This window comes from Lucilia cuprina, chromosome 2 (genome assembly GCF_022045245.1).
Source record: "Lucilia cuprina isolate Lc7/37 chromosome 2, ASM2204524v1, whole genome shotgun sequence".
Classification (NCBI taxonomy): Eukaryota; Metazoa; Arthropoda; class Insecta; order Diptera; family Calliphoridae; genus Lucilia; species Lucilia cuprina.
Genome location: NC_060950.1, coordinates 36463860 through 36476725, shown reverse-complemented (window position 1 = coordinate 36476725; position 12866 = coordinate 36463860). Strand labels below are relative to the sequence as shown.

Genomic DNA, 12866 nt, shown 5'->3' with positions numbered 1-12866 from the left:
TTGATAATAACATAAATATACCATTAGAAAAATATGACTCTTTATTCATACCAATAGTATATAAACAACACTACAAAATATAAAAAAAACAAAAAGTTTGGCTTTTTAAAATTACTTAAAAATAATTTAATAAAATCAAATTAAATGTTTGATATATTCAAAAAAATTAAATATCTCTGAATATTATTGGGAAAATGTTAAAATTCCACACGATATACAAAATGATGGCTTTAATTGGGGATATTTTTGATCCAATATGTGTAAGCTATTTTTCACAGTAATTCATTAACAGATTTGATTGATCCGATTTGATTGATTGTAAGTCAAAAATGTATATAACAATCCAAAAATGCATATTTTGCGACAATAAGTAAAAATTATATATAGTCTAGTCTATAATATAGTCTATAGTCTTGTCTATAGTCAAGTCTATAGTCTAGTCTATCCACTAAACATCGTAGATAGATAGATTGTTAAAAATTTCCATAAAGTTCCATCCGCCAATCTGCTCCAGGTCTCCAGAGATAGATGTCCATTAAGTTCCTCCCATTTTCTCCAAGTCTCCTGAAAATTTAAATTTTCCATTTGGTGTTTGAATGCGTCCAAAATTCCATTTTGAATGCTCCCACCTTATCCTAAACGCGTCTGTCGGAAACAGCAGACGATTTGACAAAAAAGTTATTAATTTAAATGAAGGCATTTTAATTCACTCTATAATTAAAATGCCTTCGTAAAAACAGTTTTTTGAAATGGAAATAAATAGAAAAACAAGTAAGAGTGCTATATTCGGCTGTGCCGAATCTTATATACCCTTCACCATAGTGTATTTTAAACATAGTAGTTTTATAATTTTTTTCCCGACTACATTATTATTACACCAAAAACAAAACAAAATGAACAACAACGCTAAACGAAATAAAAAACAAAATACTTCAAAACCAACACATCTAAACATACATAACGAAAAACACAGAAAAACAAAAACAAAATTAACAACGTAATAAAACCAACCTACATCCAAATATACGAAGAGAATTCACAAAACAGAAACACACAGCATTCGTAATTCAGCTCTGGGTGGAGGAAGACCGTCGTGCGTCGTTGCCATTATCGCTTAAGGGTAATCAGGCCGTCCTTTTTGCTCTGCCTTCGAGAGTTTTACGTTTCAAACCGCATTGGCTAATGTGTGACGTCAGATAACTGTACCGAGTTACAGTTTTTCTTGAGGTGCATAATTGGCCATGTGCAATCGTGTTAACTTAACCTAAGTTTTTAATTTGGAACATATGAGCTAGTTTTTTCTAGCTAGAATTGGTGATGGCGTTGTATAATTTTAATTACTGGCCAAATAAATCTTAGTTTTCGAAACTAAGTAACTTAAAGAACAAACAAACAAGAAACACAGCTGAATAAAACCATATACATACATCTACACACATGTGTACATCGTTTTCTAATATACAGTGTTGTTGTTGCTATTTAACAAAGCATGAAAAAAATATGACATTTTTTTATAAAATTTTCAGAGGTTGTTTCGGATTTTTGCTCATATCTCCGTTATTTACCGATCGATTTTGCTGATTTTAAATAGCGATCTTCTCGGAAGCATGTCGAACATAATTATTGAAAATTAGGATCTCGCCTATATCTGGGGTCCTCTAAAAACTGATTTCAGCAGACAGACAGACATGGCTTAATCGACTCCGCTATCTATGAGGACCCAGAATATATATACTTTATAGGGTCGGAAAATTATATTATAGAAATTACAAACGGAATGACAAACTTATATGTATATACCCTTCTCACGAAAGTGAAGGGTATAAAAATGTTCTTGGCAAAAAGAATTAAATTAATTGTAGAATATACAGTGTCTTTCATAAGAATTCGAATTTAGGTATACTATGAAAAGAAACCAAATTTAATAAAATGTTGCGTGCAAAATGAATAAATAAATTTGTTATATTATCTAGAAAGTCCTTAGGTTTCATATCTCACTTTTTAAAATTTCAAAAATTTACATTAACTTAAATTAATTAAGCTTTTTTAAAAGTCCATAAAATTACCTCACAAAAGTATTTGAATTTTTCCTGTATTTTACATTTCATCATATTATACGAAACATAAAATTGGAATCAAATGTTTTTTTTTTGCTTAAAATTGTTTAAGGGATTACTATCAACCGAAGGGATATATTTTTGGCCCATTTGGGCCACAATTTTGGGGGATAGTACCATATTTTTTATGTAATATCATTAAAATGGCGATTTTTGATAATAAGTATTTGCACTTTTTTCCAGAGATAAAACAAAAATTCGATATTGGGACTTAAAAGACCCCTTGGCGTATCTAAAAATAATATTTTTTATTACAAGAACCTGTATTTAAAAGTTCCAAGATATATTTATGGGATTATTCTTCTGTAGCTAGGGTAAAACATTTTCGGGGAAAGTTGTCTGGTATGTATTCTTTTAGATATCAGCTTTTATACATTTTAAGTTTTCAATGTATTGTAGAAGTATACAACTCCAAAACATCCCTCGAAGAAACGCCATTCAATATAGTAGAATCATTCTTTTTATAACCATTGGATTACTGGCTAAATATTTCCATATCATTATGGTCTAACTCCAAAATATTGATATCTGGTTAAATATTATTCGCTATGATAAAAATAAACCCAAAAATTTTAGACTTCCAGTGTTATTGTAATGGGCAACATAAGCGTGAAAGTTATAAGTAGTAAAAACTTAAATCTACTGTAGAGGATGACGTTTTGTTAAGGCATGTTTTGGAGTTGTATTGAAAATATATATGTTTTTATTTGATAATAACATAAATATAAACAACACTATACAAAATATAAAAAAAAAACAAAAAGTTTGGCTTTTTAAAATCACTTAAAAATAATTTAATAAAATCAAATTAAATGTTTCATATATTCAAAAAAATTAAATATCTCTGAAAATTATTGGGAAAATGTTAAAATTCCGCACGATATACAAAATGATGGCTTTAATTGGGGATATTTTTGATCCAATATGTGGAAGCTATTTTTCACAGTAATTCATTAACAGATTTGATTGATCCGAATATGTATAGAGAGAAAATAAAACTTTATCTACAATTTTATTCTGATAATAAGTTTGAAATATGTGTGCATTGTGGTGACATAGCCAATAAGTTGCACAAAATATAGATATATGTAAGTCAAAAATGTATATAACAATCCAAAAATGCATATTTTGCGACAATAAGTAAAAAATATATATAGTATAGTCTATAATATAGACTTCCTTTAAAAAAAGCTTAATTAATTAAAGTAAATGAAGATTTTTTAAGTTATAAAAATTGTGATATGAAACCTAAGGACTGCCTAGATAATATAACAAATGTATTTATTTATTTATTTATTTTGCACACAAAAAATATTATTATATTTGGTTTCTTTCCATAGAATACCTAAATTCGAATACTTATGAGAGACTCTGTATACTTTATAGGGTCGGAAAATTATATTATAGAAATTAAAACGGAATGACAAACTTATATGTATATACCCTTCTCACGAAAGTGAAGGGTATAAAAATGTTCTTGGCAAAAAGAATTAAATTAATTGTAAAAATTCTCGACTCGAAAAGTAACAAGTTACAGTGCTATATTCCGCTGTGCCGAATCTTATAATATTTGATCAATCGAATTGATCGTCGGTGTCAAGCTTTCATGATGATTTTCATGGAATGTGTAAAGAAAATCGTAAATGTTTGGAGTTATTTTTATTTTTGATTCATAACTTCTCCCGATGTGAACCGATTTTGCTCATTTTCAATACCAAACTGCATAGGAAAATAGAGAATATTTTGCTGAATTTTATTAATTCTGTTGAAAATAGTGTACAGTAATATTTTTAACACTCCATCTCAAACCTAATACTAAACATATTTATTATTCTATGTAATAAGTTTAATTAATGTTAATTAGTTCGATAAAATTCATGTGTTTAATCTTATTTAAATTTTTTGTAAATATACTTATCAGCTATCATGTTGTCTGTAAAAAGATACTTAAGATTAATTTGCTTCCCTTTTATAAGTTCCCGGGGATGATGGTATTTGATGTCAATATGTTTACTTCTGTTGTGAAATATATCGTTTTAGAGCTCCCTGATTATCCACGTTTAATAAGACTGGAACATGTTCAACACTCACGAGTTCAAATAACAATCTCTTCAAGTAAACCGCCTCCTTTGCAGCGTTTGACAATGAGATACACTCCTCCGGATACATACCTTAGGATATTCATGGTGGCGTTCATGTGTTCACTATGGGGGTAAGTATTTCTCTGTGATTCCTAAATACATTAGTTCTCCCATTATTTTCTGGTATGACGTGACATCTGCTTTTACACAATTATTTGAACAAGATATCTGAAATCCAGGATCATGTAGAACAGCGACTTAAATTGTTCCATGTTATATTTGGACGCTACTCACAGTTAAATCTCCTATTCCACCATTTCTGTTGATCTCCATACCTAGAAAGTGGTGAACTTTACCTTTATTATTTACGTCAAATTCATTTGATATTGACAATTTAATTTGCTGAACTACTGTTAGATCTCTACATCCGATAAGAATGTCATCTACGTACATAGGTAGTAACACAAGCTCATCATTAACTGTCATTTTATACAAGCATGGTTCATTTTCACTGACGGTCAGACTGCTTAAGACCATATTCAGACTTTCGCAACTTCAACACCTTATTTGGTTTTTATCAACTAACATCTTTGGCTGCTTCATATACACCTCCTCGTTGAGATCACCATTCAACGAGGAGGTGTATATGAAGCAGTCTATTTTTGGTCATAGAAATGGACAGAAATGTTTTGTCTTTCGAAAATCACTAAAAAGCAAATATTTAATTGAATTTAAAGATTGGCTGGATAAACCTCATTTTAAATATGTTTTCTGTACACGTAAACCACTCTACCAAATTTTTTCCGGATCGGTCTATTATTGGCCATAGCTTCCACTTTCGGATATAACTTAAACGCACATTTTTCATTAGTAAATAACTAAATTGGGTGAAATTCATTCATGGGTTATAATAAAAAAAAAAGCTTGCTGGTATAGGGTACTTAAGAATATAGCACTCTAACTTGTTTATCTTTTTTTTACATTTCGTAAGAAATTAATTAAAATTTTGGTGTAAAAATATATTTAAACTTAATAAACAGTAATTTAAATATACATAAGTATATGAAAAATTATAAAAGTTATATCGAAATCGTCTCCATATAGTTTTCAAAAGAACGTGTTATAATTGAATGTTCTGGTCCAAGTTGAGTATCTGCCATGACAGCTAAACGGAATTTATCACCAAATCGATGAATATTCAACGAAAGGCCTAAAAATAGAAATTTACAAAAACTATTGTTTTTTAATTATAAAAAAATAAATGTATTGAAATCCATAGAAAATACTTATATTACTAAAAGTTATTGTATATTATAATATCCTTTTTCTACACCATTTCCAATTATTTTTCAAAGTGTAAACCGAATCAGAAGAATACCTACGTCACAGCAAGTTTTTCAGATACCGTGTAATAAACATCGAAAATCCTACAGGTTTTTAAATGTTAAGACCACGATATCTCAAAAATATATAAGAAAAGAATTCCGACTCGAGATTAGGATTGAGCGCTACTGGTAAATTATAATTTTATCTCTAGAATAAAATTTAGTTGTTGAATGAGAAATGCTCTGAGTTCTTCAGTTGGAAATTTCTAAAATAGTAATGAGAATTTCTAAAATTTTAACAGAAATTTAAAAAATCGTCATTTACAATTGAAAATGGTGTAGATCTTAATAATAGTTTGGTCAGGTAAAATAACATAAATATTTATTATAACTATTACAATTACTACTTACAAGTTTTCGATTGTGGCGGACGGAAAAGTAAGACATCGTCGACCTTTTGTCCCCATAATGTCTGAAATTCAGAATTTTCACCATGTATTTCTGTTATGGTAACTGGGAAGTTGGAAGAGAAATAATTTATGCATATTTTTGTCAACACACTGGGAAAGATAGATGTTAACATGTCATATTTAGTTTGACCCATTGAGGCCAAATATATCATAATCTGTTTGCGACGTATCTGCTCAATTATCGAGTGAATTTTTTTTGCATGATCGCGATCGGGTACTTTCAAAGGTAATTGTAGAAAGACAACTCCGCCAATAAAATCGGTCTTATCACCCAGATTATCTGTTAAATAACCCTTGCCCATCGTACGACAAGTGGTATTAAGCATTTTGGGAACTGGAACTTCTTTATTATAATATTGAAAGTAGTCATAAATAGCTGCAGACAAACAGGCGAGTATGTAATCTGATTCGCGTATTTCATCGCTGAATGTTAAACGTTTTTGCAACTGTTTGCCATCTATAGATTTAGTAAACGAAACGATCTTTCGTCCCGAATATGACATTTTGTGTAATTTATTTTCCTCTTTCGAAGGATATTGTACTAGTTCCTCATAGATATTAACTGGGGCTTTAAATATCTCATAGCAGATTTTAATAAACTCCATTTGAGCGTAAATTAACAATGGTACATAAACGGATAAACGACTGCTATAAGTTGTGATAAGTCTGGTTTCACCTTTAAATATTAATTCTCTCATTGCAAAGAGTTCAAGATACACGTTATAGGGTATCGACATTATACTACTGACATTCATTTGCCACATTATCTTTGCCCAGGTTTTTGTTAAATTCGTTAACTGCAGGGAATTGCTCACAGCATCACTAGCAACTTTCCAAGATAAATGCCGTTTGTTGACTTCCTTTGCCACTAGTTTCGTTATAATCCTATATCTACCTTCCATCTCTGGATGATGTTTGCGCAAAGACTTAGTTTTACGTTTGGATGACATTATTTTCCAATAATTGACAAATACATTCACAGCTATTATCAGCAGGACTGAAAGCAGCTGTGACAGAGTTGTGATTTTTAAATCAATTACCCCATCGGGAGTTTCCAGAGATTCAAATTCATAAATAAATTTATTCCACTGGTTTAGTATCACCATGCATATGTGTCGGAATAGGTTTTCTATGTGATGCGGTTTGCGTATGAAAGATGAAATATTGTTTAATTTAGAGTTTCGTCTGGTAACTCCACCGATTTCTACGATTGGCTTATCACTATCATCTTTTAACATAAGCATTTCGCTAATGTGAAGATCATCCTCATCGGCTATAATTAAATGGTGTATTTTTAGGAGTATATAATAATGTTCATCCTGTAAAATTAAATTTATTTTAATTACTCACGATATTATTTCAGATATATGAATATTCTCTGATTTGTTTTCTAATGTTTTTTAATATTTACCCTATTTTACTATGTATATTACTATTAATATTTACGATATCGGTTCATGGTAAATAAATTATTTATAAGCAGTATTAAGAGAAAATTCGACAAACATATTTTTTTTATAAGAAATTAAGATTACTAACTTAGTAGTACCATTAAAAAGGAAATGAGAGAAAATATATGTGCCCCTATAAGACCCAGTCAAAGAAATGACAAATTCCCTTAATAAACCCTAGTTGACTGCTATTTCCCTTTATAACGCACGCATTCCAGGTTCCACTATTCCAGGACTGATTTATGATGTCACGGATTTTTTGGAATATCAACCTATAATAGTGACAAATGGGTGGTTTTACCATCCTTTCCTTGTAATCTTTATCAAGGTTCGAACACAGTCACACTAGTTACTCTGCAATCTTATTATCATGCACATTTCAGTGCCTCGACACCCAACACAGTGTTAGAAATGTTGCTAATTTACTATTGACATAAATAGTTACAACCGATCCTGGATCGATATGATGCGTATCAGTTAGGTCTCAAATTTTTGCTTTGAATGTTGTACATTCGTATCGGAGTTTGAAGGACCGTTTTATGTATGTCATTTCATCGATGTAGACTCCGCTTATCTCGTTTATTAATGCCGCATTGATCAATTTATAATGACCTAAGTCCATATATATCGGCGAACATAAAAATCTTCTTTAAGTTTAAATATTTCTTTTTTCACTAGATTGAACAAAACAAGTTTTTAGTTTAATTTTTATATACTTTTTACCTGATCATATTCATCATTCTTTTCCTCTTGACTTGTAGAAGCTTTCGTGGATGTTGGTATCACAATAACTTGCCATTGTGGTAAATCCGACGGAATATATTTTGTAACTAAATCGCTTATAAAGTCTTGAATATTAGAATCATTTACAGCATATCCACGATGGGGTGAAGTATTCAGCAAAATATGATTATTGAGATTAAAAGAACTAAATACAACAATGAAACAATAATGCTAAATCAGTATTTTTTTATTAATCATCCTTATTTTACCTTGTATCCTTTACCCAGCCATAATGACCCCAACAATTAACTAATTGTTGGCGCAATTTGGGAAATTTTAATTGTCCCGTTTTTTCGCGAGCACTCGTTAAATGTTCTTCATAATATCGTTTAATTTGATCAAAATCACATGGACCTTTCACTTGTATTAGAAAATTGAAAATGCCAGCATTTCGTCTTGTGTCAATGAGAGAACGTATCTTTTTCGTTTTTGAGATTGATATTTGTGGATATTTAATAGATAGCACATAATTGACTAATTCGTTACTGTAGTGTACAACTGAAATGGAATAAATTAATATGTGATAATTGAAGTAGAACACTTTGGATACTTTTTAATTAAATATTATTTTAATTAACACCAAATCCTTATTTGGTCCATAATTTCTTCTTCTGAATAAATCTTAAAAATTAGTAAGTTTTTTATCCAAATAACTACTGTTCGGTAAAACTATGGATATTTTGAATAAAATTGATTCATATTTATTATTAGTATTTGTAATTAAACATGATTAATTTATATTATAATGGGCGGAATTGATATAGTGGGCATGGTGCGTTCTGTAAAAATAAATAGTTATCCAATATTTTAAAGTATTTAAGTTGTTTTTGCAATAGTATTCAACATTATTGGCTACATCTTCAGTATTTTAAATAAAAAATAGTGGAATTTATAGTGGGTGTGATAATTCCCGACAAAAGTTACTATTTTTGTTAAATATAAACTTTAAATTATTATATTATAATAATTAGCGAAAAATAGTAAGCGTGCCACTAAATACACTAAAAACAATCAGACCATTTTAAAGGACTGTAAAACAGTTGGATTTAAATATAACATGTTTCTTGTTTGTCCAAAATGTTGATTTTGCCATACAATGCTGTCGCTTTTAGACAAAAGAATACTTATGATGTCAGGTCTAACACTTTTAGTAATTTTATCTTAGAATTAACCAAACTTATATATTCGACCAAAACGTCAACAACTTTAAATTTGGGGCCATCCTAATGTACATACACTTATACGGTTTAAAAGCAACATCAATATTTTAACTTTTTATATATTAACAAATAATATAATATATTCGGCTGTGCCGAATATTATATACTCTTCACCATAGTGTATTTTAAACATATTAGTTATATAAATTTTTCCCGACTACATTATTATTATACCAAAAGCAAAACAAAATAAACAACAACAACGCTAAGCAAAATAAAAAACAAAACCAACAGACATTTCGATCTTCTCGAAAGCATGTCTAACAGTATTATTGAAAATTCTGAACTCGCCGATATCTGGGGTCCTCTAAAAACTGATTTCAACAGACAGACGGACATAGCTTAATCGGCTCCGCTATTTATAAGGATCCACAATATATATACTTTATAGGGTCGGAAAATTGTATTATATAAATTACAAACGGAATGACAAACTTATATATACCCTTCTCACGAAGGTGAAGGGTATAAAAATGTATAGAACTTTATAGATTTTTGAAATTTATTTTCTAAGGTACAATAAGAAATTTCTGAAATATTATTTCATTGTAATCTCTTCTTTGACCCTCTGGAATTTTTTATAAGAGGACATTGCTTCAAACGATTTAGTAGACAAGTTATGTTGTCTACAAAAATAAAATTAAATAAAGGCGGCGTATATTTTTTAAGTCTTATCAAAAATAAAATATACTTATGACTAACAAGCGATCAAAGATCAAATCTATTTTTCATAATTGCTCATCGTCGACAATACAAAAAGGTAAATTTCTTTTGTATTTATTTAAGACTAGCTATACCCAGTGTGCTTTGCTACCCTAAAAGCGATGTATGTAAATAGCCAACCCACTTTACGAGATTTAAATATTGCAGCTGTAATACCCAGTAAAATATTTTCAAATTTTGGTAATGAGTATTGAAGTAATGTAGTTATTTCATACATTACATGGTAATGAGTTGTCGTTATCAATAACATAAATTAATTGTTTTGAATAGAATTTGTAGTCAATTGTCTATAGCGTAGTCCAATAAGAGAACATTTTGCTGGGTACGATTTTTTATATTTACTTCAATTTGGATTTCAATGCAAGCTATGAATTATTTGAATAAACTAATAGTTTTTTCATCAGGAAACGTCACTGTTTGTTTTCAAAACAATGCATATTTTATAAAAAAGAAGAAGACAATGGTAAATGTAATATAAAAATTAATGATAACTTAAATTTAAAACAAAAAAATATATTGTGAAGTCCCCATAATTTATACTAATCGATAAACCAAACATTTTAATGTTTATTTAAAAAAATGTTATTATTTTCTTTTGGCATCAGCTGTTTATACTTTTGCATTTCTTGCTCAAGTTTAAAACACCTCCATTGGGCGCTTAAACTAGCAAACAAAATTAGCAGATTGAGTATTCAAAAACAACTTTCAAAGATTAATTTTAATTTAATTTCTAATCCTTCACCTAAAGATTGGCACTAACTCAATATACATATATTCAAATATATGTACAAATTTATGAAGGTGCAACGCCCACTATATCAACCTCGCCCATTTTATTCCCATATGTTGACATGAGTGTTTAACACTCTTTTTAAGGTGAAAGTACACAACACGCGTTGTACGTGGCAACGCGTTAAAAGTGACATAGCCACACATCAAATTTATTGACACACACGGTAATTTTTTAATTGTGTTAGTGAAAAAAACTCACATGCATATATGCGGTATGAGTTTTTTTACTAACACAATCAAAAAACTTACCGTTTGAGTCAAAAAATTTGATGTGTCGCTATAGGCCTCTGTCAAAAAAAGTTGAAATAGTGTATTTTCATTTAAGACACTGTAGTTTGTAACGCGTTTGCCGCGAAAAATTCTGTAACTTTCAACTTTTGATGCGTCGACAGCTGATCAGAGTGTATTTTATTATGTGTTGAATAAAAATATATTAAGACCTGGTTCACACTAGGAAACTTATAAAGACCGAAAAGTTTGAAAAGCGTAAAACGCGTTGCCGCCTCAACGCGTGTTGTGTACTTCCACTTTTAATACTTATATTTTGTATGTGGGCGAATTTCGAATTCAGATTTCGAAATTCGCCCACATATAGGATTCCTTCCAGACATACAGAAATACCCTGTGAAAATTTCAGGAAAATTGGTTTAGACGCTTAGACGGATAAAGATTAAAAAAAACATACATATGTAAATGTATTTACGTATAAATAAACACACCTTAATTTTTATATATACAGATTATTCATTTAAATCACAAAATATTAATCAAAATTGCTTCGTGTGTCTTGAGTGTATGCAATTTGAACTTTGATATTAAATGCAAGTTTTTTTTTTTAATTTCAAAATAATAAATCTTATCTCTAGTTTTACCACCTAAGTGTTCTTCCACTAGTTAAATTTAATACGAGGAATGCATTTTCGCATAACAAAGACCCTTTATTGATTTGAGATTATCTATTTGATTTAAGATTTTTTTTAAATGAACTAAAAAAATGCCAACCGACTGTGGTGCATTATCAGGGATCAAATATTTGTTTGTGTTGCATTTTTAATATACAAATATTGCAATAGACTCCGATTTATTATCACTTTAATAAGAAATTCATTAAATTTTAATAATTTGAATTTTATTCAAATTATTTTAAAAATATGTTACATTATTTTTAACCATTGACTCCTGGTCCGCTTTTAAGGACCTTGATTAGGCATGTGGACTCTATATTTAAATATCTATGTCGGTTTAGCAGTTTGTGTGTAATTGACTGAAAATTAAAATTTTGACGCTATCTGTCGGACATCTGCCGTATATCCCGAGTTTAACGACTACGAACAAACATTACTTTTTATATTTATATAGATTTTATTACTTACAGATGAAAGTTAATAAAATTATAGGCACTAAAAGACAAGCCGCTAAAAAACACACCAATGTCTTCAGAAAATATTTTGTTTCATTCAATATTCTAAAAGAATTATAATATTAAAATTTCCTCAATTATTTGCAACATTTAAAATTAATCAATAAATATTTATTACTTTCCCATGGTTTTATAAGAATTTTTATAAATTATTTTTAAATAGTTTTATTTATTTATTTGACTTTCTTATTCGATTAAATAGCGTCCGTTGTACACACAATTTATTATTGAACTAAATTCGATTGTTCTGATTTTGTTTGAGAATCCAGTTTTTTTAAATGCAATCGAATGAAAAATTATGATTGTGAGAATATTTTTTTTTGAAGCGATAATCGCAGTCCAAATGTGTATAAACATGTTTAGTGAATAAAGTTCTTATCAAATCGGACACAATTCATTGTCAGGTATGGAATTTTTAATTGAGAGTAATAGATATTTATCTATATATTCGTTTATACCCTGCATCACTAATATTGATAGAATA

The 12866-nt window shown here is 29.3% G+C and overlaps 1 protein-coding gene across 1 annotated transcript; it reads right to left on the bottom strand.

Moving 5' to 3' along the window:
• Positions 1-5196: 5196 nt before the first annotated feature.
• On the bottom strand, positions 5197-12651 carry LOC111674922. The gene is made up of 6 exons (XM_023435607.2): positions 12501-12651; positions 12336-12427; positions 8437-8725; positions 8168-8372; positions 5935-7312; positions 5197-5408 (listed from the first exon to the last, which is right to left on the bottom strand). The coding sequence occupies exons 1-6, from the start codon at positions 12506-12508 to the stop codon at positions 5278-5280; spliced, it is 2103 nt and encodes a 700-aa protein (XP_023291375.2). The 5' UTR covers positions 12509-12651; the 3' UTR covers positions 5197-5277.
• Positions 12652-12866: the final 215 nt, after the last annotated feature.